The sequence below is a fragment of the Sander vitreus genome, chromosome 6 (genome assembly GCF_031162955.1).
Source record: "Sander vitreus isolate 19-12246 chromosome 6, sanVit1, whole genome shotgun sequence".
Lineage (NCBI taxonomy): Eukaryota > Metazoa > Chordata > Actinopteri > Perciformes > Percidae > Sander > Sander vitreus.
Genome location: NC_135860.1, coordinates 22,138,759 through 22,166,403, shown reverse-complemented (window position 1 = coordinate 22,166,403; position 27,645 = coordinate 22,138,759). Strand labels below are relative to the sequence as shown.

At 40.3% G+C, this 27,645-nt stretch overlaps 1 protein-coding gene and 1 long non-coding RNA gene across 2 annotated transcripts in view; both read left to right on the top strand.

The window, feature by feature from the left end:
* LOC144519920 (CUB and sushi domain-containing protein 3-like) overlaps positions 1 to 27,645 on the top strand; it is a 262,641-nt gene that overhangs the window by 138,022 nt on the left and 96,974 nt on the right. Inside the window, exons 35-37 of the mRNA XM_078253451.1 lie at positions 15,175 to 15,299; positions 15,471 to 15,567; positions 20,529 to 20,633. Coding sequence (XP_078109577.1) covers positions 15,175 to 15,299; positions 15,471 to 15,567; positions 20,529 to 20,633 — 327 coding nt within the window. The remainder of the gene's footprint in view (positions 1 to 15,174; positions 15,300 to 15,470; positions 15,568 to 20,528; positions 20,634 to 27,645) is intronic.
* Positions 339 to 3,830, top strand: LOC144519921 (uncharacterized). The gene is made up of 2 exons (XR_013502153.1): positions 339 to 425; positions 866 to 3,830. It is a non-coding gene; the product is annotated as an uncharacterized LOC144519921 (long non-coding RNA).

Genomic DNA, 27,645 nt, shown 5'->3' with positions numbered 1-27,645 from the left:
AAGTGTCACATACATTTTTTTCTCAGACAAGGGATTTCAGATCCTGTGCCTTGCCAGACGAATGGGGAAAAAAAGGCGTAAACTTTTGTACTTTTTTTTCTACATAGCACACATCTCTAATGCTCTACATACACTCAGTACACAGTTTATCTAATGCAATTCAATACAACAGATTTGCAATAGAAGGTGTTTCTAATATATTGCCATTCCATATGTAAAGAAGGACTTGCTATTTTATGTTTGGGGGGATCAGCCAATCAGCGCCTTTGTTTTGAGGTTACAGAGAGGACACCTGTTTGCGCTGGCTGATAAGTTTCGTTTTTGAGTTAGTAGTGAGAGTGGCCGGGAGAAGCACAGGTAGATATCTCTGGGGTGTATCGTTATCGTCTGTGTCGCCATCTATGCATGTGTGCGTTCAGAGACATGTGAGTACACTGGTATAAATGTTTTACATATGTGTATTTTCGGTCCCTTAAGTTTATATGAATGTTATCTGTTCTGGGATACTCAGTTGAAATGCAGTATGTTAGCATAAATTTCGCTAGCAGCATGCTAATGCCTAGTATTATTAGTGTTACATTACTATTGTGTGCACTCACATGACACTGCACTATTATTATCGGAGTGTTTACCATATTGTGTAGTAGAGAACTATGTTTGGGTTGCTGTTACTGAGACCCAGCAGTAAGAAGGCTGCTGATGTGTGTTATCTGGTATATTCTTTGGTTATTTGATATAAGCAGCTATAGCTACCTGAAGTAAAAGTTATACTAATTACCATTTATTAGTCTTACTAATTGCATCCTGTCAGCACTGTTGTTTTTACTTGTAGGCTGATATTTCCCTTTTTTATTGTTTATTGTAGAACCACACTGAAGTGAACTGAAGTGCTGCGAGTCAGTCAACCTCCTGTAACTTAGCTAGAGCCAGTCAAAAGATAGCATGGCAACTGCAGATGCTGGAGACCCATCGACAGAACTTGAGCCCCCTCCTCTTTCATTGAAGTGTGTGAAAGTGTGGAAGTATTTTGGATTTCCAGTGAGTTATGTTGACAGCGTTCGAGTTATCGACAAAAAAGCCACAGTTTGCAAGCTCTGCTTGTGTACCATATTCTGTGTTTACCATTACACATTAGCCTAGCAGCTAGCGGATATTCCTTCTGCTTATAGCTTAATCCCAACAAAAACTGCACAGTTGAATTTCAGCCTGCATGCATGTTTTGTAGCCTAAACAGAGCACCTTATATTGGTTATATTAGAGAGAGCAACAAGTTAGCGGACTGCCGAGTCGCCCTCTTTGCTATCGGTCTGCTCAGCTGCTGTGCTGGCTCAATGCTGTTTTAAGCCCCCAACTAAGCCTTCAAGGCAGCGCTGCGACCGTCGTCTTCAAGCATAACCATTACCTAATTCTAGTGCCTTCCAGGCAGCGCTGCAAACACCAAACTCTGTGTGCTGCAAATTGTCTGCCCTCAGGATTGTCGTTAAACTTTTTTTTTCTTTTTACTTTATTGACAAATTGTCAAGTTTCCAATTGACTGAAGATATGTGATTGTTACATTATGTTGTTGATAAATGTTTTAAATTTGACAATGTAATGTGGTACATTGCGAACAAAGGTTAGATATTATATTGCATAAATGTCTAGTCTAAAAATGGCATAGCAACAGGTGCTTTAAAAAAAATCGAGAATTGAATCAAACCGTGACATTAGAATCAAAAATGTAATCGAATCAAGGATTTGGAGAATCGTGACACCCCTATGCATTCACACAGTGAGTTACCAGTTTATCAGGTACAGCTGACAATCTAATGATAGCCTGAAATTCAAAGCCTAATAAAGCCTAGCTTTGTGGATATGAGCAAAAAGGCCTTTACACACTGGGAACGACTTTTTCATGTAATTAATTCAAATGTCGTATATTTTTTTTCAACTGTATTTTTTGTCATGGGTACTTTTACACAGTATAAAAGCCCTAGACATATCCTACACTGCGTAACTGTTCAGAGGGAATTAAATTCACTCAGAGTATTTCGCTAAATGGAAACTCAATAAAATGGCTAACAGTAGCTTAGTGTTCATTTTTCCTGCTTCGGCTTCCCTACCGTGGTCGGGACAGGGCTGAAGTCTCTGGAGATAACCCCCGTTACGCCACTTAGCAGTAGCTTGTGAACATTGAGGAGCATTTAATAGCTAAAGAGCCAGATATTTCCCTCATTAGTTGGTAGAGACCAAAAACAGAGCTAAAAGAAAGTAAATATACATTTGTCAGGTGGCCAGAAACACAACTTCAAATAAATGCTAATGTTGCTCTGTAATTGCTGGATGTGTGCATAAGCAAATGATTGCTAACAAGTTTGCCATATCAACTTAAAAGATGATATGTTACTGTTGTGTTATGTTACTGTTGTGTTCACAACTTGTCTGACCCCAAATATCCAGAAAAGGTCAGTTATTGAGGGTTTAAGTATCCCAATCACTTAGAATCGCTCTATCCATTTTGCCATATCTGTGAATGAGTTATGAACAATCTAAGCAATTTCTGTCACCATAATGGATGTAGAATATAGGTGTATATAGGGTTTTTGCATGGCATAATGCCTTTATAGCAGTTTATTGTCTATTTTAAGCAAATATTTATTTATTATGGATGAAGCCTTCACACTTAAGTGTTACTAATCTTCTTAATATACCTAGCTGGGTTCCGACCAGGTTTGAAGCTGCAGGGGAAAAAAACAAAGTAAATGAATGAATGCTACTGCCAGTTGCTTGTATGTGTTCTAGCATAAAGTGTGCAATAAACACAACATCAGCATAGCACATGGTGGATAACAACGGCAACTCTTATTGTCATGTGATATCAGTGATGTCATTGTTCCACATAACAAATTTTAAGGTCAAAAGGACGAGTAGATAAGAACCAAAAATCTGATCTATTGTTAACATAAAATACAAGGAACTGGTCATGATCCAGTAGCTCTATAATTACAGCACCAATTGATGGTCTGTGCAAGGTGTGGACCATCTACTGAAGGGACCTGCATCTATCTCTGCATGGTTCTTTGGTTATACAGAACCATGGACACATAATTATACATGCTTAAATAGGCATCGACATACATACACATCCCACATTCGTAAACATAACCAGATTTACATGCCTTGTCTGCACTGTTACCAAACTTGTAGATGGACATGCACTCGGTCTCGCAAAGACACCCACATGTCTACCTTGGGAAGATAAAGAACTGCAGATGAAGTAGGGAGAAATCTATTGAAGTCAGGCCTTGTGCCAGCCAGCAAATAATTCCAGCCGATGAGTGCGGAAGATTTCAAGCCAGGGTTCCTTCAAGTTTACTGCCAAGTGGTAAGGGAATAGCAGTGGCACGCACAGTTCCATTTTAAACACAATAGTTTTATCTGGAGATTAAATCTGGCTGCAGCCTCTCCCCCAGCGGCAGTGTACTAGTCCAGAATAGGGATATATATCATGAAAGCTTCAACAAAAACACTATGCTCAATTACTCAAGCCCTCTTTATGGGATATGACGGCATCAGACACTGCTCTCCTGTGAGGTACCTGTGTTTCAGAAGATACATTTCCAGCTCCTTGTCCAGCTGTGATTGACCTGGATCGCCAGGCAACACTTGTTTTGTTTTCGATTTCACAAATACAAAGCCAGGGAATTAAGGCTTTGCTGCTTAGTAATGCTAGCACAACGCTTTATCGTGATTTAATTAGCCTCGCCTGGATGGATGCATAAATGGGTGGCCTCTGTTGAATTTTATGGAGAATAGTTGCAAGAATAAAGAGAATTTTTTTTGTTTCTTTCCTGGTGGAGTATGACCTGAAGTACTTTACAATGAGCTTTAAAAAATGTAGGTAATGCTGATGATTTTTCAGTGTCGTGTAAATGGTGGAATCTCTTTCAACATCTGCTTATATCACCGTTGAACAAGGGTCTTTTATAAGTAAAGATAAAAATACTGATAGATGAGCACAATTTTTTCCTGCACAACTGAGATCAAGGCACCTAAATCTCACACAAACTAAATCACTGCTGACTGTAGAAAATCACGGCTGCCCAATATTACATAAGCTCACAGATTGACATGATTCATACTCTGTATGCCCACATGGATGGAATTCACTGTTGGCTTAAACACTTTTTCGAAGGTGTCAAAAAAAGTAAACCGTGTCACACTGAGCTTGTTTTTAAACAGTGCATTCTTGTTTTGAAATAGCCACCCAAGACCAATTAAAGTGTCTCAGTCTGGGGGTGGTGGTAAGGCCAGGCCAGAGGGGTGCTCTGAAGCAAAATGAGCTGGTCTTGAGGTCATGTTACTTCTAGGAGTTTAAGTTTCTGTAATGAAAGTGGAAAGTATTGCTAGCTTGACTAACTGTATTTGCAGCAGCACTTTTTATCAAGAAAGTAAGCATTGCAGATTCAAGAAATCTCAAGAATTCAACAAATTGAATTTAAAATAAAAAAATAAAAATCCCACCACCTACCCATACAAAACATTAAGCAATTTGTGTTTTTTAAATAGTTTTTTGTCATTAAACTGTAAGTATGTTCTATTTTGCTCACTATACGGTATTATCCATAATGACTTTGACCAACTGGCTAATATTGGTGATATGCATAATCCAAAAAACTTTTCCATGAGAATGAAAGCAGTAAACATTTTTCCACATACAATTCCAGTTTGCCAACTGCCCTACACAATTTGGGGAAAGCTGAGTTTGTCATATTTTTCTTCAGGGCAGGGGTGTCCACTTTGGTGCGTAATTATTTTAAGAAAATCTGAGTAAAGTCTTAAACTATACTGCTTGTAATGAAGAATAACTTAAGATGATGGAGACATTAGAGGATACTCCATAATTTACATATGAATATAATGTGACATGAATGTGTAAACATGATTATAACATTTGTATAAATCCTAAAGATGAACAAGTAAACCAAGCAATTGAGGAATATATATATTAGGGCTGTCAAACGATTACATTTTCTTAATCGCGATTAATCGTTGAATTTCTATAGTTAATCGCGATTAATCGCATGTTTTATCACATGACTAAAATTCTATTATTTTTGTTTTTAAGTACATATTAACAATAGAAAGCAATTCTTACCAGTGTATCTTGATTGGGAATCAAATGAATGCAAAGAAAATGACTTTATGAACTTGATTTTAAGATTTGTATTTGTTTATTATATATTTAATCTAGTCACACATTTGAATCTAAAGTCAATATTAGGGTTGGGTATTGTTTGGTTTGGATACCGGTGCTAAAGCGGTACTTTTAAAACGGTACCAGTGCCTTAACGGTGCCTGAACCGAAAAAAAGAAGGGTACTAAACAGTTGGCGACATTAAAGAATGGCTTGCTTATTGCTAAGGCCATATCGTCAAAATTAAATGTCTAATAATAATGTAATCACTATAACAATAACTTATTTCACTAGTAAATAACAACCACCAGATGGGAAAAGAGCATTTAACAACAACTTAGAATGCACCACGAGGCTGTAAATTACCAGGTTAATTGAACGCACCGTCTGTGTTTTTCCGACAACAGCAGCTGCAGATTGTTACATCCCGGTGTTGGAATCCTCTACAGTGAAATACAGTCACACTTTACACCGTTTAGCGTTAGCTGTTAGCATTGTAACCGTGTTTAATCCAGCTACTAGCTAGCGGTAGGCTAATGTTAGCTGCTGTCGAGTATAGTGTTAACTAACGTCACGTGCAGCAATGTTTCTGTTGCCTGTAACGTCTGTTTCAGAGCATCAGAGAGAAGTGCAGACATATCAGTGGCACCAGAATGAGACACCAAAATCTGCGTTGCTATTCCTGCAGCAGCAGGATGTGTTACAAGGAAGTACGGCAAAATAGTAGTCTGTTAGGCACGACGCAAAGTGAAGTGAAAATAAATTAATAAATGGCGGCATGCGATTAATACGATTAAAAAAAATTAACGCTTTATGCTCGGCCTTTAATCGCATCGCGATTAACGCGTTAATGCTGACAGCCCTAATATATATACTTAAATTTAAGGAAAAAGAAATTAATAAAAAAGGTCCCATATTGTAAAAAATAAGATTTCCATGACTTCTTTGATTTAAAGCAGGTCAAGGTGCTATATAAATACTGTAAAAGTATTATAACGCTCAATCCACATAGAAGTGCACACAGCTTGGATTCAGAAGCTGTGTCTTTAAATAAGCTGTCAGGACTTCCGTACGGTTGTGATGTCAACTGTTTTATATATAGGTAGAAAGTCATTCCCTGGCTGCAGTGACGGTGCCGAGACGCAGAGAGTGCAGGGGTCTCATTTATAAAACTGTGTGTAGGATCCTTACTAAAAGTGTACGTAAGCCCCAAAGTCAAAAGATTTCTAAAACCGTGCGTACATCTGTAAGCAATGTTCCCTTTATAAATCACAGATTACCCACAAGTGTGCGTACATGAATCAGCCTCTTATCCCTCCCTGTAAACGCCCATTTTTAACCATAAATAGTCAATGCAAAGCACCTCATGAATGCTGATCAGTAAGTTAATGACCCTGGCAGTTGTTCTTTCGTTACGCCGAATCATGTGGGGGAAAAAGCAAAAAACTTCTCAAACACTCGGGAATTGCTGCAAATTGAATTAGAAGTTCGGCCTGTTCTCGCACAGTGTAGGGAAACCTATACTACCTATATTAATAATATTGTCCAAAATGGCAGGCATTACGACACTCAGGGACAGCTTCGACATACCAGACCAGATTTAACAGAACTATATATTACATCCAAACAAGCCTTAGTGATAAAGTGATATATAATTATATAGAAAAAGATTATATATAATATTTATATAAAACACTTGCTGTCTGCCATTTCCCTCTGGAAAGATTTGGTTGCCCCCAGAGTGGCGGTTACATGTATTTGGACCAGGATGGCACGGTTCCGGCGCGTTGCCCTCTCTACTGGACCCAATTCAGTACATAGATCCAAGAGCACAGCTTTAGAGAATTTAAATCAGCATATAAGCTAGTCATCGTCATGGTCCCTGAAGTCTCTTTTTCTCCCGATTCTTCCATTGCCGTAGTCCTCCTGCAGGGCCAGCAGTGCCATCGTGCAGCATTAGTCACGGTTGTCACCGCAGTATTTATATACAACAACAATTTGTGATTGTTAACACCTTGCCAAAAACACAGCATTAACTAGTGGTATCCCCCACCCTGAGATACAATTTGAAGATGAAAGTCTAATAGGCAAACACACTTTTCTTCATGCAGGTTTTGTCATGAACAGTATTAAAGTTCGGACCGATAACGAGGACAATAAGTCTAACGATTGTGCGAGAGCTTAACGGCTATACAGTGGTGTGAAAAAGTGTTTGCCCCCTTCCTCATTTCCTGTTCCTTTGCATGTTTGTCACACTTAAGTGTTTCGGAACATCAAACCAATTTAAACAAAAGTCAAGGACAACACAAGTAAACACAAAATGCAATTTGTAAATGAAGGTGTTTATTATTAAAGGAGAAAAAAAATCCAAACCATCATGGCCCTGTGTGAAAAAGTGATTGCCCCCCTTGTTAAAACATACTATAACTGTGGTTGTCCACACCTGAGTTCAATTTCTCTAGCCACACCCAGGCCTGATTATTGCCACACCTGTTCACAATCAAGGCATCACTTAAATAGGAGCTGCTTGACACAGTAAGGTCCACCAGAAGATCCTTAAAAGCTACACATCATGCCGAGACCCAAAGAAATTCAGGAACAATTGAGAAAGAAAGTAATTGAGATCTATCAGTCTGGAAAGGGTTATAAAGCCATTTCCAAAGCTTTGGGAATCAGCGAACCACAGTGAGAGCCATTATCCACAAATGGCGAAGACATGGAACAGTGGTGAACCTTCCCAGGAGTGGCCGACCGCCCAAAAATTACCCCAAGAGCGCAGCGACGACTCATCAAGAGGTCACAAAAGACCCCACAACAACGTCCAAGAACTGCAGGCCTCACTTGCCTCAGTTAAGGTCAGCGTTCATGCCTCCACCATCAGGAAAAGACTGGGCAAAAATGGCCTGCATGGCAGAGTTCCAAGGAGAAAACCACTGCTGAGCAAAAAGAACATCAAAGCTTGTCTCAATTTCTCCAGAACACATCTTGATGATCCCCAAGACTTTTGGGACAACATTCTGTGGACCGATGAGACAAAAAGTGGAACTCTTTGGAAGGTGTGTGTCCAAGTATATCTGGCGTAGAAGGAACACTGCATTTCATAAAAGAACATTATACCAACTGTAAAATATGGTGGTGGTAGTGTGATGGTCTGGGGCTGTTTTGCTGCTTCAGGACCTGGAAGACTTGCCGTGATAAAAGGAACTATGAATTCTGCTGTCTACCAAGAGATCCTGAAGGAGAATGTCCGACCATCTGTTCGTGTACTCAAGCTGAAACGAACTTGGGTTCTGCAGCAGGACAATGATCCTAAACACACCAGCAAGTCCACCACCGAATGGCTGAAGAAAAAACTAAATGAAGACTTTGGAGTGGCCTAGCCAAAGTCCTGACCTGAATCCTATTGAGATGTTGTGGTATGACCTTAAAAAGGCCGTTCATGCTCGAAAACCCTCTAATGTAACTGAATTAGGACAATTCTGCAAAGATGAGTGGGCCAAAATTCCTCCAGGACGCTGTAAAAGCCTCATTGCACGTTATCGCAAACGCTTGGTTGCAGTTGTTGCTGCTAAGGGTGGCCCAACCAGTTATTAGGTTTAGGGGGCAATCACTTTTTCACACAGGGCCATGATGGTTTGGATTTTTTTTCACCTTTAATAATTAACACCTTCATTTACAAATTGCATTTTGTGTTTACTTGTGTTGTCCTTGACTATTGTTTAAATTGGTTTGATGTTCCGAAACACTTAAGTGTGACAAACATGCAAAGGAACAGGAAATGAGGAAGGGGGCAAACACTTTTTCACACCACTGTATATCTAGACTTTGACATTTGATGATACTGTATATACACAGTATTAAAGACAGATATTTAATTATTTACACTGTATTTTGCCATTATCTAATGCTAGGGTATTTGATGCTATCCTGTATTCCATGCAGTTGGGCCATATCCTCCTCCTGTGCGCCGTAGCGGACAATGTGACGCGAGACAGCGCTGCTTAAATATTAAGAACACATTTTTATTTAAGATTTGAGTTGGATTTTACATGGTGTTTATGGAACAATTATCACTCAGTACAAGCACAAATAACACTGCTGGATTTAATCTTCAAGTCGTCAAGTTTTTTTTTTTAAATCACAACCTTTGCATGGGAAGTGGTGTACGCACATTTTCAGCCCCGTTTTGTGCGTACGCCACGTTTAGAAATGAGACCCCTGGGCTGCGGTTGAATAGTCAATTTTGCTTAGGAAGGTTCCTAACAGTGAAATGACCCGATAGTAGTAAAGGGGCTGCCATGATAAGAACCGTTCGAATTGTCTAAGTGATAAGGAAAGGTGCTTCAATGCATCCTTTGTTACCTCCTTTAGCATAGGATACGCTGGACCATCCTGTACGAAAGCAAAGGAGATAATGCCGTCCCACACGTCTTTGCAGCAGCAAAATTTAAAGCGATGCATCACCATTTTGCCATTCATATTCAGAATATTAAGGTGTGCATTAACACCGGCAGCCGTAATCCTGTACGCACCGTGCTTACATTTTATTTCCACCCATCTAATATAATGTAATTTATGGCACTGTTGGAGTGGTTTAATAAACCGGTTAATGCGAGAACTTTCCTCTCCAGCGAGTAAAATTACAGTGAAACAAGTTAACCTGTTCGCCCCTGGCCTATTTCAATATATAGGCTATGTTTTGTTGAAAGTCACTACGGATATGACTACATTATTTTGACCATGTGTGAAAGTATTGATATTGTGTGAGAATGTGCCGATCGGCTCTTACGGCATCTGAATAAGTTAACTTAAATCATCCACCCACACCCACCCAAATCAGTTATGTTTACTCCCCCTCTACAGTTCCTGTGTATTGTAGTGATGTATGAATGTTTTCTTTAATGATTCCTCGCTAATCAGCTTTCAGTAACTGTAAACGTTTCCAAGCACGCAGTAATGCCACTGCAGCTAATGGCCTATCGTGGGACATTTAAACAGCTAAACAAAAAACTGTAGTTAGGGACTGTTCATTATTTAATTAAGGGGCCACCGGAGGAGTATGGTGGCCTCTAACCTAAAAAGACTTGACCCTCCCCTCATCAGTATTAATTTACCTCCAAAATGATTTGAAAAAGAGGCATGACCCCCCCCCACTTGCGTGCTTTTTTGCACTTTGCAAAGAAGTACAGATACCATTTGATTTTTACAGCCCTGACATACAGGAGTTAACCTCTGCATTCTCATCTTATACATCCCACTCCTCTGTTATGGTGTAGTGGCCATTTCAGTAGATTTACTCACTAACATTGTTGTGGAAACACAATAAGCATGGAAACTAAATGCACACTTCATGCATTACTGCATTACAAGTTACTCCTCTAGTAAACTAGTATTCACATGAAGTAAAACAATTAAACATTAAGACCATTCAGCAAAGGACACTGGGATATAACCAATTCAACACTGGTTGCTATGGACTTGTCACTAGGCTTCGTCATTGTATATTTTAGCACATAGGTAAAGCTGCCGAAGCTGAACATTATATTCCAAAACACATATGTTTATTTTTAAAGCAGATTTTAAATTACATTGTAACAATTTAACAATTCGCCCTTATGAAATCCAATCGCGGCGCGGCTGTTTTGGAACGCAATAGACGCTTAAATTCAACTAAAATGTAACGGTTAACAATCAGTGTTGGACCTACAGTCTGTTGAGATGCCTCTTCAAACTCACCATAAAACGTTAAGACACGTTGAGAAAAAAGATCTGTATTTTGCCGTAATCCAATGACACGGAAAAAAAGTAATCCACAGCGATCAGTAGATCCACAAAAAGGTAAATGATACGGTGTATCCAGCAAGGCCTATACGAGCGCCACATTCACCAGCCAGCTCCAAACAGGTGAACGAGGCCTCTCCACTTCGCCGTTTAAACAAAGTGGAATAAACGCATAAAAGTCCAAATCTACACAAAACCTGCAATCAAATAGTAAGCTGACATCACATTTATATACATGGCATTTAGGAAACCTTTATTGCAAGGTTGGCACGCAAGATGTCCAGACATAGTGCAACAGTAACTTTGTTTTTTACGTCCTGCTGCTCCCATCGTCAGCCAGGTAATATTTTTTTTTTACTAAAGTAGTATATGAAATCAGATGTATTATCTATCACCATTTAGTTGTTTTGTGTTGTTTAAGATATTTATAAAATATCTGGTCATGCCAGATTATTCCACTAATTTTTTAAACAATGCAATTACCTGTTTGAGTCACCAGGGGGGCAGTGCTCCTCCTGCCCCCCCAGCAAACTACGCGTATGCGGTCAGACCCATCTGCTAGGGGGCCGAGACTGAGAGCTACATGGATAAATATGCACCAAACAAGCCACTTTGAAATTTTGCTCTTTTCATGAATAAAAAAGTTGGGTGACCCTCCCCTCAGCAAAAATAAAAAGACATGACCCTCCCCTATTTTCCTCCGGTGGTCCATTCCATAAATACCGAACGGTCCCTTATACACTTGACAGAGAAAACTCAACTTTTAGTAGAGTCTTTGACCTCATGATGTTTACCATTGAGGTTAAGGAAAAGTGGTTGGTAAAGGACATAGGAGGTCATTTTTTTGACTTTTCGACCGCAGCCCTGGTAACAATGACCAATCAGAGCAGACTGGATTTTTTTCAGTAGAGGAGCTTAAAGAGACAGGCACTAACATGCAACGTTTTAGACATAGGGTAAATACAGGTATATTTACCTTAATAATGTGTTTTTTTTATAATTAAAGCATATCAACATGTTCTAGTAGAAACCCAAAATACAAGTATGAACCTGAAAATGAGCATATGTCTCCTTTCAGTAGTGCATGTGATGTGAAACACCTATGTGGTACACACATTGTGCAGTCCCTCCAGGATTTCGCGATGTCGAGATCGTGCCAATTCACGCGAATTCAACCAATCACCGCGAATTTGGTGCAACTCGCAATTTTTACGAATCACCGCAACTTTTCCGTACATTTGACCAATAACGGAAGTTGAAGTTTCCCGCGACTTCAACCAATCGCAGCAGTCCCACGTGCACTATGAGAGCCAATGACCAATAGTACAGCGAAAGACCGTGCAAAACATTTCAGACCGTCCGATACATTTTAACATCAATGTAGACTTTAACGATTTAAAAGTCGCTGAAGTTGCTGCTGTTTCCATCCTGGCTGTCGGCTCTCTGCAGCGGGTGGGGCTACTGCTTCGTACCTCCCGCGACGCTTGCACACACACACACACAGACACACACACAAACAACACACATGGTGGATGCAGGAGAAAAAGGAAATGACACGACACAATGACCTAAATTGAGGACAGCTACGCTCGTTATTGTAAGTGCAATGATAAGTTAAAGTCAGTACTTTATCAAACCGTATGAATGTGTGTCCCAGCCCAGGCCACGTTAGGAAAATAACTAACAATGTAAAGATCAACAAGCCACTGACAGATATGTTCAAATTTGATTGATTCAATAAATTATTATTTTTTGTCTTAAATCCATCAGCCATTTTCATATTATATCAACATTTGGAACTGATTGTGTGCAGATGGGTTTTGGATATCTTGATTAAAACACTTTTAATTAAAAGTTGCGGTGAATTCCCTGCATATCAGATGGTGTCAAATGGTGTCTTATAATGTGTGTGTAGTCCCACGCTTGTCTACCTGCAGTAACTCTGACATATGAGCCTGCTACAGATTGAGACGGGTGCGGAGCATTCATGCTTTTATGAGTGTCATGATTTCTAATCTTGCTCGACCAATTACATTAACTGACAGCTCAGGGGACTCAAAGGAGCTGTTAAATTATACTGAAATACTGTGACTTTCTCTAGAATGAGTCTTGTTGTCAAGAACGTGGTCTCATGCTAGAATAATTTAAGTTCTATAAACTTGTACAGAGAGAGAACAGGCCTATATTTTGTTATTCTTAAAAGGGTTCTTTCAGACATTTTGCTCAAGCATTAAATGTTGGACCTAATGAAGATCTGATGATTCTGGACAGCCAGCAGGACATAATTCAATAGAAAACAGTTATTGATAATGACATGCTGGACACTCGGTCACTAACTATGTTGTTTAGTGAATTGGCACCTTATATTGTACCTTCAAGGAGCCTTAAACCAGTGTCCACAGGATACTACATTCTGATTACAGTACTCTAGATTTAATAGGCATTGGCCTTCATGTTTCATTTGCAGAGCAGAATTAAAAAAAAAAAAAATACACAAGCTGTTCCCTTTAGTCTTGAAGCAAGAGTTAATAAATACTTAATACTCCACATGTGAACTGCGTTAGCTGAAGATGACATTAACACAGCGGTGATTATATGAAAGTGTTATTGCTCCGATGTGTGATTGCTGTGAGGTACAGTATGGAAGTCATTTTTTCTCGAATGTGTCACTTGGAATGAAAGGAACAGAGTAGTCTCTTTGGCATAATTCCATCAGGTAGATATCACCCATAAAATATCAATGAATTTGAAATTGTGGCAAGCTGATAGCTGACAATGTGTGCTTTTTCTTTGTGATGAGTAGCATATTTTCTTCTATCTTTCATTTTCTGCGTCTCCCATTGTCTTTGACATCGAACTCTCCAGTGGCTGATGGATATTGAAAAACTGTTATTATCGTTGACCTGTACAGGGGTAAACCCTTGTCCTTGACAAATAGCAGCTGGTTCGTCATTGTGAGACCCCATCGTACTACTCTGTGAACATCTGAAGGACATCATCCACCCTGAGTGACAGCTTTGCTCATACTCTTATAGGAGAACTGTTACAGCAAATGCTAGGTAACTCTAGGAAAAGCAATAAAGGAGTTGGTACACCTTAGTCACTAGGCTTCGATATAGACTTTTAATGTATACTACTCTTATTTGTAATATATAGTATGTCATTTATGTTGAAATGTATGCAATGGTTTAACAGATGTCTGACAAATGCTGATCTGCTGGTGACAGCAGAATAATGGATCTCGCAGAGCAAAGCTATAAATGATAAAGCAAACACACTTTTTCATTAGACTTCTATTATTGTGAGAGTGTAAAAGATTTTGCTGGGCAAAATTTCATCAGCCTAATGGGTTGCTTGTTTCTGTATTAGCCAGCAGAACTACATTTCAATAGGAAGGAAATGCATTTGGTTCTGCGTTTTGTTGTGTGTAATAATCCAAAGGATTCTGGTCTGCAAGGCTGGGTTACCACAATCCTTAATGGACAAAAAGTGGAGCCAAACAATGTAGAAGTTAGCTGGCCGGATACAAGGCCAGTTGGCACCGTCTGAAAAGCAATAAAGAAATTGTAACCGTTAGGGCCCTTTTTTCATTTAGATTTTTACCCATGCTCAAATATATCAAAGTGCCTGAAAATGTCAGCACAACCTGGCCAGTGACTCCATTTCAAGATTTATCTGAGAGCCGAGAGGCTTGATAAATATGTTACTTGTGGCACTGGTAGAATCAAGGTGCGCTTTGAGAGGAATAGCTTTCACAATTGAAAGATGTGATTTGTGTGGCCTGCGAGAGATCAAATAACATCAGGGTTGAACTGTTTATGTCTGAATAGAGTGAGATGCGAGTGTGCTCCCATGCAAAACATCACTGAGGTATTGAAGGACAATATCACGTGGACAATGATGCATGATCCTGTTTAAAACTGTCATAAAATAAAGCTTGTTTGCAATATATACCATGAGTACAACCTGTGGTCAGGCTGGCTTTCCTTAGAGTCCATAGAATTAGATCATATGAAGTGTTTTTACAGATTCTCATTTAAAATCCATGTATTAGCGGGTGGCATGATGCTTAGTAAATGCTTGGTTTGATAATTCCCCACTCTGACCCCTGCCCAATCCATGCTCTGCAGGTGTGTGTGCAGACTTCAGCCTGAACTCTGTCATGACTGACTCTCTATTTTTTTTCTCTTCTTCTCAATCTGTTATCTTTTGTCTAGTTCCCTGTGGCGGGGTGTTAACTGACCGCAGGGGCACTATCCTCTCTCCCGGATACCCAGATCCGTACACCAACTATCTGAGCTGTGCCTGGAAAATCTCTGTCCCTGAGGGAGCCGGCATCCAAGTAAGATAAAACAGATGCAGATTGTAGTAATATGTTTGATGAGAGAGAGAGAGATAAGATGTTACATGGTCAGCTAGCCATTTTGCTATTTAAATGCATTTGTTTTCTAATGTTTGTGTGTATTTTTCCTGCTTTCTTTAGCATTTGTATTAAGGTATTTTTGTCTTTCAGATTCAAGTTGTGACCTTTGCCACAGAACATAACTGGGATTCGCTGGATTTCTTTGACGGGGTTGATGGCAATGCTCGAAGGCTTGGTAGCTACTCAGGTAAAAGTGATACAACTGAATTTTAGTTGTCAGCTCACTCTTGAATTTCAATCAGATGTCACAGGGCCCCAGCAGCAGACACAAGGTGATGGATCTGATGACATTTGGCATGTCTTTTTTGAGAATGCTGTCAAAAAAACAGTTAACAAAGTCAAAGAAGAAAAGATTCCCTTCCTTTTCAGTCTGGAGTTTTACAAATGTAGTTTTGCCTTAGGGCTCTCACTAATGAAAATGGTGCTCTTGCCACATGGTAACCTACTAGAAACAGGCCATCACATAATTTTAGATGCTGGATCCTAGTATCAGAGGGACTGGTGTAGCATAATGACTTCTGCCTCTATATCGGCTATCAGGTTTTATGAAACTAGGTGTCAAATTTCTCAAGTGGTGGATATCTCATTTTGGAACGAAACACTTTACATATTGTTATAGCTCCACAGTACAGCTTTCACTGTTCAGGACAGTGTGCGAAGGCTAAGGCATTATAAATGGCTAGAAATCACTTTTATCTGGGGCTAAACTAATGAAGGTCATTATGAATGTATGTTAAAGTCTCCATGCAAATTGCACGCAAGACATACACCTGAAACAGAGAATATGATCCAAGACATCAGTGTTGCCACACGTACAGGATATTCTACAGTGCAAATTCAGAGATAGAATTACAGATTGTGCTTGTGTTCATGGGTTTAATTTTATGGGTCTGACATAAGGTCCCAAAGAAGTGTCAAACATGATTTAAAATGTGTAACAGAGACAGCATTTGTAATGTATCTATTTGAACGATCATTGTTGTTGTCTTTTATGGTTGAGCCAAAAAGCCTTTCATAAATTACAAATGTTCCAAAATGCAGTATGACCAAGGATGGCACAAAATATATCCAATACCTTTTCAATTTTTTTTTTAAATGGACTCTGCTGCTTTTAAACATATAACATATGCATACATATGTGTGTGTGTGTATATATATATATATATATATATATATATATATATATATATATATATATATATATAATATAATATCTCCGACGGCAGCTACAGACTACATACCGGTGTTGAATCCTCTACAGTAAAACACAGTCACACTTTACACCGTTTAGCGTTAGCTGTCAGCATTGTAACCGTGTTTAATCCAGCTACTAGCTAGCGGTAGGCTAACGTTAGCTGCTGTTGAGTATAGTGTTAACTAGCGTCATGTGCAGCGGTGTTTGTGTTTCAGAGCATCAGAGAGAAGCGCAGACATATCAGTGGCACCAGATTTCAGTAGCCAGGGTTGGCAGGAAAAAGGTTTTTACAAGTAAATGTTCCACTTAATAATCCAGGCAGAACATTCTCGTCTCCCTCCTTCATTTTACAGTGCAATGGTGGCTAGAATGGCTCCGGGTCAAACATCAATATGGAATGGATTAATCAGCGTTATTTTTTTTAACGCGTTTTTTTTTCTCAGATTAATTAATCAAAATTAACGCGTTATTTTGACAGCCTATATATATATAGTGGGTACGGAAAGTATTCAGACCCCTTTAAATTGTTCACTCTTTGTTTCATTGCAGCCATTTGCTAAAATCAAAAAAGTTCATTTTATTTCTCATTAATGTACACTCAGCACCCCATCTTGACAGAAAAAAACAGAAATGTAGAAATTTTTGCAAATTTATTAAAAAAGAAAAACTGAAATATCACATGGTCATAAGTATTCAGACCCTTTGCTTAGTATTGAGTAGAAGCACCCTTTTGAGCTAGTACAGCCATGAGTCTTCTTGGGAATGATGCAACAAGTTTTTCACACCTGGATTTGGGGATCCTCTGCCATTCTTCCTTGCAGATCCTCTCCAGTTCCGTCAGGTTGGATGGTGAACGTTGGTGGACAGCCATTTTCAGGTCTCTCCAGAGATGCTCAATTGGGTTTAGGTCAGGGCTCTGGCTGGGCCAGTCAAGAATGGTCACAGAGTTGTTCCAAAACCACTCCTTTGTTATTTTAGCTGTGTGCTTAGGGTCATTGTCTTGTTGGAATGTGAACCTTCGGCCCAGTCTGAGGTCCTAAGCACTCTGGATGAGGTTTTCTTCCAGGATATCTCTGTACTTGGCCGCATTCATCTTTCCTTCAATTGCAACCAGTCGTCCTGTCCCTGCAGCTGAAAAACACCCCCATAGCATGATGCTGCCACCACCATGTTTCACTTTTGGGATTGTATTGGGCAGGTGATGAGCAGTGCCTGGTTTTCTCCACACATACCGCTTAGAATTAATGCCAAAAAGTTCAATCTTGGTCTCATCAGACCAGAGAATCTTATTTCTCATAGTCTGGGAGTCCTTCATGTGTTTTTTGGCAAACTCTATGCAGGCTTTCATATGTCTTGCACTGAGGAGAGGCTTCCATCGGGCCACTCTGCCATAAAGCCCCGACTGGTGGAGGGCTGCAGTGATATTTGACTTTGTGGAACTTTCTCTCATCTCCCTACTGCATTGTGGAGCTCAGCCACAGTGATCTTTGGGTTCTTCTTTACCTCTCTCACCAAGGCTCTTCTCCCACGATTGCTCAGTTTGGCTGGACGGCCAGGTCTAGGAAGAGTTCTGGTTGTCCCAAACTTCTTCCATTTAAGGATTATGGAGGCCACTGTGCTCTTAGGAACCTTGAGTGCTGCAGAAATTCTTTTGTAACCTCGGCCAGATCTGTGCCTTGCCACAATTCTGTCTCTGAGCTCCTTGGGCAGTTCCTTCGACCTCATGATTCTCATTTGCTCTGACATGCACTGTGAGCTGTACGGTTTTATATAGACAGGTGTGTGCCTTTCCTAATCAAGTCCATCCATCCATCCATCTTCGTCCGCTTATCCGGGGTCGGGTCGCGGGGGTAGCAGCTCCAACAGGGGACCCCAAACTTCCCTTTCCCGAGCCACATTAACCAGCTCCGACTGGGGGATCCCGAGGCGTTCCCAGGCCAGGTTGGAGATTTAATCCCTCCACCTAGTCCTGGGTCTTCCCCGGGGCCTCCTCCCAGCTGGACGTGCCTGGAACACCTCCCTAGGGAGGCGCCCAGGGGGCATCCTTACCAGATGCCCGAACCACCTCAACTGGCTCCTTTCGACGCGAAGGAGCAGCGGCTCTACTCTGAGCTCCTCACGGATAACTGAGCTTCTCACCCTATCTCTAAGGGAGACGCCAGCTACAATCCTGAGGAAACCCATTTCGGCCGCTTGTACCCTGGATCTTGTTCTTTCGGTCATGACCCAGCCTTCATGACCATAGGTGAGGGTAGGAACAAAAACTGACCGGTAGATTGAGAGCTTTGCCTTCTGGCTCAGCTCTCTTTTTCGTCTAACGGTGCGGTAAATTGAATGTAATACCGCACCCGCTGTGCCGATTCTCCGACCAATCTCCCGCTCCATTGTCCCCTCACTCGCGAATAAGACCCCAAGGTACTTGAACTCCTTCACTTGGGGTAAGGACTCATTCCCTACCTGGAGAAGGCACTCCATCGGTTTCCTGCTGAGAACCATGGCCTCCGATTTAGAGGTGCTGATCCTCATCCCAGCCGCTTCACACTCGGCTGCGAACCGATCTAGTGAGTGCTGAAGGTCACAGGCCGATGATGCCATCAGGACCACATCATCTGCAAAAAGCAGCGATGAGATCCCCAGCCCACCGAACTGCAACCCCTCTCCACCCCGACTACGCCTTGATATCCTGTCCATAAATACTACAAACAGTATTGGTGACAAAGCGCAGCCCTGGCGGAGGCCAACTCTCACCTGAAACGAGTCCGACTTACTGCCGAGAACCCGGACACAGCTCTCGCTTTGGTCGTACAGAGATTGGATGGCCCTGAGAAGGGACCCCCTCACCCCGTACTCCCGCAGCACCTCCCACAGTATCTCCCGGGGCACCCGGTCATACGCCTTCTCCAGATCCACAAAACACATGTAGACCGGTTGGGCATACTCCCAGGCTCCCTCCAGGATCCTTGCGAGAGTAAAGATCTGGTCCGTTGTTCCACGACCAGGACGGAATCCACATTGTTCCTCTTCAACCTGAGGTTCGACTATCGACCGAACCCTCCTTTCCAGCACCTTGGAGTAGACTTTACCGGGGAGGCTGAGAAGTGTGATACCCCCTAATCAAGTCCAATCAGTTTAATTAAACACAGCAGGACTCCAATGAAGGAGTAGAACCATCTCAAGGAGGATCAGAAGAAATGGACAGCATGTGAGTTAAATATGAGTGTCATAGGAAAGGGTCTGAATACTTATGACCATGTGATATTTCAGTTTTTCTTTTTTAATAAATTAGCAAAAATTTCTTCATTTCTGTTTTTTTCTGTTTTATTTTAGCAAATGGCTGCAATGAAACAAAGAGTGAAAAATTTAAAGGGGTCTGAATACTTTCCGTACCCACTGTATATATATATATATATATATATATATATATATATATATATATATATATATATGTATATATATATATATATATGTATGTGTGTGTGTGTGTGTGTGTATATGTATGTATATATATATATATATATATATATATATATATATATATATATATATATACATGTATATATATATATGTGTGTGTGTATATATATGTATATATATATATATATATATATATATATATATATATATATATATATATATATATATATATACATATTTGTGTGTTTGTGTGAGTGATTGTCTATGATTATGTGAGGCACTCATCATTTCATATACTCAGCAATTCTCCTTCAGCGAGGTTATGGAGGTAAAATGGCTGTGATGTCCAGACTCCAGAAAATGATTTAACTAACCTACAGCAGAATTGTTACTGTATCTGAATTATTATCTATATTGTATATTACTGAAGTTCAATACATGTTCATGCATTGTACATGTCCACATGTTTTTGGTAGTCTTGAATCTGGAATATGGACTGGAAATGGTCTTAACTGTCTTATGTATATTATAAAACACAGGTACAACAATTCCTCAGCTGCTGAACAGCACATCAAACAACCTGTACTTGACCTTCCAGTCTGACATCAGTGTATCTGCCGCTGGCTTCCACTTGGAGTACACAGGTATGAGGAGAGACGGCGTGCCTGCCTGCCTGCCTGCCTGCCTGCCTGCCTGCCTGTCACTTTGTCTGTTGTGAGTTTGTATGTGTCCATCTGCCACCGGCTTCCAGCTACTGCACAGAGGTATAAGAAATAAGATGGACAGCTGGTCTGTGTGGCACAGTTGGACATAGAAAGAAAGAGTGTGAGGGTATAGAGTGAGTGGGCAAAGTATTTCTTTCTCTCTTTTTAAATTTCCAGCCTTTGTATCTGCTTCTCTGTTATTCTGGCATTGTATTCCCCAATGATCGTTTCCTCCCATTGCTACAGTGTACTGGACTCACATCCTTTTTCATTTAGGGACTAAATTTACTCACTCTCAGTGGGTTATTCAGTTAGGGGCATATTTGCAAAGGAGCATGCTGAACATTTATTGTGCACTAAAATTTAAGGAGTGTAGCTGGCCCCAGTGGAGCGACTGATTTACTAAGTCCTCCTAGTCAAAAATTGTGTAAATGAAAATAGGGGTGCTGATCTGCAGGTAATGCATGGAGTTCTTCTGTAGATATTTAATAATACAGTCCTTTGTGACCAATTTACCTACTGTTATTTACATCTCTGGCACTTTCCCATTGTCTCTTTTAATGTCACGGTGATTTTCCTCTTTGCTATTTGTCTCTCTAAGGTTAGATGAAGTTTATGTTGGTGCTTTCTCTGTCTCTTCCTCACATTTGTCTTTCTGCTAGCTGGTTACTTACAGCTCACCTTCACGTAAAAACAATTTTCTTACTTCAATGTGTGACTATGGGAGACCCATTGTCACTCATTTTCAGCAAAGTAGATGGAGGGCATTGAAAAAGTGCAACCACGGGAAAAGTAAGAGTTGAGAAGACATCAAAATGTTAAGATAAAATGCTGGAGGATGTGTATTTCAAAAAAAGGATGTGATAAGAGCCCTGCTAACATAACCAGCTTTGAGATCTCATACACAACTCAACTAAACAAAAACGTGGTTTTGAGTAAAACCAGTTTCCACTCATACTAACAGTCCGTTCCCTCAAATGTATTGCAAAACAAAAAAAGCATTCCTGTCACTGAGTCTGTCCTCGCTGTCAGTCGTTTCAGTCCGCGAGCATCATACCACTGTAGAGAGAAGTACTTCACAGTCATGTCATCTCTTGCAGTCGGCACTTCGTCTCCACAACACCCTCCTCTTTCCTGGAAGCACTCAGTAGCTGTCTCTCTCTGTGAGCTCTTTCCTTTCTGCACTAACCCCCTCCCCCACCACCACGACCTACTGCTGAGAATCACTTCAGTGCCATGTCTCAGTCAGCTCTTTCCTCTATGTCGGTCTTACACTTTGCCACTGCTGCCGTTGTAAAGTGCATTCCCTGATGTGTAAACCCGGCTCCAGTCAAACTGCTTTCTCTGTTGCTGTTGCTGTTCATATTTCTTAGCTTGCCTGCCATATGGTTCTACTGTCTGCCTATTGGCAAACATTTGTATGTGTGATCAAGCCATGTTGCTTCTCTGTGGAACTATATTCATTAAGCATTTCTGTTTTTGTGGTCTGTTGTTTCCCATTTTGTGAGTTCAGATTCAGATTTTTTTTTGTCAAATTACAGCAATCCTCTATCCAGACTAGTTGGTTGTATGTTTGTATCTTATTTCTAGCCTTTTATTTTTTACACACTCCAGGTTTTAGCCACAAATTAATTCTCTAATGCTCAGTACAGTGGGAAGAAAAAGGCAAGAGGGATTGGCACAGACCCAGCCAGTCAACCATCTGTTTTAAAATGTTTCCTTTGGGGGATTGATGCAGTCCATTGAGACCAGTTATAGAAATCTTATACCACCCACCATTACAACTTTTTAAAAGCCAAGCATTTAACCGGCTCTCCTAAGGCAGACAGTATGCAGTAAGCTATAACTGAAAACAAAACTGGCCACTTCACACAGGCGATATGGTGGTTTACATCCCAAATAAGATCCCACACTGGTCTTCAATTGCTGCAGTCTGCAGAGGCCTACGTTATTTCCACATGAGCTACATGTAGTAACTGTGACAACAAAATGAATCAATTCTAGAAAAGAAATTCATCCACTGAAATTAGATATGTCGTATAAAAAATACGACAGATCTTGGTGCTGATTCAGTCACTCCACTCAAAGGACACCATGGTAATGCGTATGCAGTGTTTCCCACAGATTAGAAGGCAATTTTTGTCGTGGGTTATTGTTAATTTCGTAACAATCAAGTATCAAAAACTGAGGAAGACACGCTGTTGGATGCTGTAATCCTTTCCTACTCTTTCTTCAATGCCTAACGAATCTATCTTTTTCTCTCTCAGTGACCCTGTCTTTCTGCTTGAGCAGCACTGGTTGAAGCTTGAAAATATTGTAAACAAATTAATAACATAACTATTTACACTGGTCGGACTGTTCAGCTCTGTTTCAGACTGATACCTCCGGTTCAGGCTGGTCCTCATCCTCAACACGTGCCTTTTTCAGTCGCGGAAAATACTGTTCAATACTCATCTGGATTGAAGCAGCAAACATTCAGTGTAAGAGTAAAAAAATGACATAACATTTGATTGAAGTTTATTTGATTCACAGCTGCTACATATATTGTTTTGACCTCGACAACCCAACTGCATTTTACCGCAAACTTGCGACTAGTTAACTTTCTAAAGCAGGCGCAATCGCTTGTTTGCTAAGAGTCGGGTCGGGACTCCAACATTAACACGCCGACAGCATTGTATTCAGAAGATTAAATATTTTTTATAGCACTTTTTAATGTGTGATTGTGTAAATGTGTTCACAAGATACCAACCTTTCGTGAACTTGTGAATTTCGCCAGCCGTCTTCTCTCGTTTTCATGGAGACAGACGCTGTGCACGGAGGAGAGGGGCTGTGTGTGTGTGTGTGTGTGTGTGTGTGTGTGTGTGTGCGTGTGTGTGTGTGAGCGACGCATGAGTGACAGAGACAGAGGAGAGCAGGGAAAGGAAATGCAGCTGAACGAATATGCTGCGTGTTTTAAATACCGTTTAAAAAAAATAAATAATTAGTGGGAATGCTGATTCAGCAGCATTCCAACTATTGTTATTCTGTTTGGCCATTTTTATTATTCCGTACGTTTTTTGGCTCTCCGTAATATCTGCATATGTTCAGCTATTAAAATCATTCAACTTTTAAAATGTTCAGCTCTTTCAGCTAATGATGGGACTTTTTCAACTTTTTTTCTACTATTTATACTTTTTTAAATATTAAGCTTTTTAACACTTTTTTTAACATTGAAGTCAATGAGAGCGTGCTTCAAATCCTTCAAATCCTCTTCTGCTTCAAAATGTATCTCCTACATTCTTTCACCTACAGACGTGATTCAAACTTTAAAGTGTTAAATATTCAGGTATTCGGGGTGTGCTCAGTGTTTTGATATCATTTACAGTTTTTGTGAAAAAGCTGTTAAAGTTTAGTATTCGTTTCAGGAAATTTTATTTATTAAACAGAGTGTGTATTGCGTGAGCTAGAGTGGATGATGTCATCGCCAGAGCACAGAGCCTTAACAAAATTATTTTTGTCCCTTCTCTATAAATTGCTCTCACACTCACAATTTTTACTTGTCGTACACAATGTATACATCAAAACGTAGATATTTTTAAATCTGGGTGAGAGACTGTGGTTGTACTGGGTAGTTTCCAGGTATAAATGTGTAACTGTGTGAATGTGACAGGTCATCGTTACAAATGAGAATTTGTTCTCAATCGGCTTACCTTGATAAAGGTTATATAAAAAATAAAGTAATTCCAGTTTTCTGTAAATGCTAAGCATACTACAGATTATTGATAAGTACCTGACTTTTCAAGTAAATTATTATATCATGGCTGAACCTTGCACACTCATTAAAGACCAAGAGCAAAATCACAATCACCTGGTCCATACACATACTTGATTACTTGCAATCAAGTTTCACATATTCTTAACACTTGCTTCTTCAGCAGTGAACCATACTGTAAGCTGTGCTGTGGGAATGTACACGGCGATACAATGTAAAATGGCTATGATGTGGTCTTTCTCTCATGTGCTAGTGAGTATATACTTTGCAACTCTCAATGTCATGCTAGTGCAAAGCCACCAGAAGTGTCACTTTCATTTGGATGCAAGTCTCTTTATTTGCACCGTTAAGTTCAAATGCAGATGGACTTTGAAATTAATTCGGGTAAATCATAATAAGTGATGGAGGTTAGTTGAATACAGCGTGTTTTGAAAGAGTAGCCTGAATAATTAGGTTAAAGATGACAATTTGTTTACCTGTATTGAAAAATGGATATTCAGCCTTTTTAGCCATTGATGAGAACCCCAGAAACTGGAAACGGCCTCAGGCACCGACCTGAAGAAGGCAAGATAGCCAAAAACGCTTGATGAATAAATCATGGGGTACTGGAGGAGAGTTGTTTAACCTGTTTTAATTGTGATGGACTGCAGTGGGATTTAACTTAATAGGTGCATGACCTTCTGTATTTCTGTACACACTAAACACCAGACTGTAAGCGAGATGCACAGCAGGCATCCTCACGATACATACTTAATTCAGATGTATCTCTCCTCCCCACCCACTGCTTTTAAAAGGATAAAGAAGCTGATGTGATTGATGATTATTGAATCCCACTCTGACTTTACCTGCAGATACTGACATTCCTACCATTAGCGTATTTATCTTCCCGTATTTTTTTCAAGTTGTACTGCATCCTGACGGGACGGTTTTTGTGCTTTTAATTATCAAAGTTATAAAAATAAATCTTGCCTATGTGCATTCACGCCCCACAAGTAACAGATTTTGTGCCCACTTTCAAGAAATGTGAGGCTTGTGTCAGTTTTTTGTATTATGATTGATGTATAAATGTCATGATGGCAGGATCTCCATTCTCCATTCCTACTGCACATGTCTAGGCCTATCGCGTTAGGCAATAAATCAATTAATCGCATGATAAATAAAAATGAGCTCGATAATTTTTCCGGCCGCAATCATTCCATTTGCATGCTTGTTTCTTTTCCTCGTCTCTCTCTCTCTCTCTCTCTCTCTCTCTCTCTCTCTCTCTCTCTCTCTCTATACCAAAGAGACTGGATGACCACTCCGGTGCAGAACCCTCGTGTCAGTCACTTGTCAGCCGCATGGTCTCTGTGTGGGGGAGGCGGGACTCCTGCCGTAGCCTACCACAGATTGCAGCAAAAGAGCCGCGTGAGGAGTATAGCCAGAGAAAACGCTAGTTGAGAGTTGCGTACAAAAAAAAAGATGGAATTGGTTTCAAAGCCAAACGCGACAGCTGCAGTGTGGGAGCACTTCGGATTCAAACCGAATGACCGTGATGAACCACTTAACCTGAGCGAGTCAGTATGTCGCATTTGTCATAAAACAGTAGCAACTAAACGCGACAACACAACAAACATGCATATGCACCTTTTTGTTAACAGAGGCAGAGCTTTTGCCGTAGCCTACATAAGTGGCCTGATGTTTATACTTGTGCGCTGGTGTGTGCGTCGAGCCGGTGTGTGTGTGTGTGTGTGTGTGTGTAGAGTGTGTGGTAGAACAGGGAGAAGTGAGAGAGTGACGGTGAGTAGCTTCGGAGCAAGTACCGACTCTAGAGTCATAAGCTATGTTTCCATCCACACGTTTTTATCCGAATTAAGTGATATCGAATGAAAAATGCCTCATGGTAACAGTAAAATTCGATTGAATTACATGAATATCGACTCAAAGGAAATACGGTCGGTCTCATTGGATTTTATCTTGATCGATACACGGCTTATGTGATAAACGCTGATGGAAACGTTATTTGCCGAATAAATAATGAATTGCGAAAACGAAGAAGAAGTTATAGTTAATTTCCGCCCAGTATTTCCGCTCTGTTTGCACACATGGCGGGTGTTCCCACACCACAGGCCGCCTCCGTTGTCGTCGGGCATTTATGTGCATCTGCATCATCATAGCAATGTTTTGATAGCGTCGTTTTCTTATTATAGCTTGATATGTCGCAATCAGCTGGCACATAAGCACTATTACAACTTGTGCAATATTGATCACTTGTTGGTAGATGGCGCTATCCATTTTGTCTAGCAAAACTTTGTTCGCAAATGTTTACTTTGAATGTTGTGCAATTCAGTGCGAAAATGAATGGAAACACCTTAAAATGTCTCAAATCAATTCGATATACCAATTTGACTGCAAAACAGCATGTAACGTCATTACGCACAGGTTTTTATTCGCTTTAAAGCCATTGGATGGAAACACGCTTTCACCAGCTTTATTCGCATGAGTTTTTTTACCAAACTTCAGATAATTCGATTGACAAGTGGATGGAAACGTAGCTATAGTGAGAGAAATAAAGTGTCTCCCCAGTTCTTTCTGACCACGGTGGAAATCTGTGGCAGGAAAAGTTAACCCTCTCCTTGATTTCATGTTGTTTATGGAGAAGGAGAACCAGGAAATGAGTCGGGGGAAATGCTATGCTGCCAAGCCACAGCCGAGTGACGTGCGTCGCTGCGACGTGTAGTTACATTTTTCGCGGTGCAACGGTGCACGTCAGGCTACTGCGTAGGGTCCGGCGTATGTTTGTGTCTTTACGTACCTAGGAACATAGCAACGGTGTAGATTTTACGCATAAGTATAAACTAGGGCTGTCAAACGATTACATTTTCTTAATCATTAATTAACCATACCTAGAGATTGGCATGGTTTTATTTCAGTTAGCCTAATAGCTGGTTTGATTTGCATTGAGAGATGATTTTATGGAAAATACCCCATGCCAATCTCTAGGTATGGTGAAGGGTATGTGATGATGTGGGGCTATTTTAATTCCAAAGGCCAAGGGAACTTTATCAGGATGCATAGTATCCTGGATCCATGAAATAACTGGCCTTTAAAAATACAAATCTGCCTGCCTCTATGGGAATTTAACATAGGGGTGTACTTACTTATGCCCACTGTATTTTAAGGAAAAACATTTATTTATTTACGATACATTATTCATTCACAAAG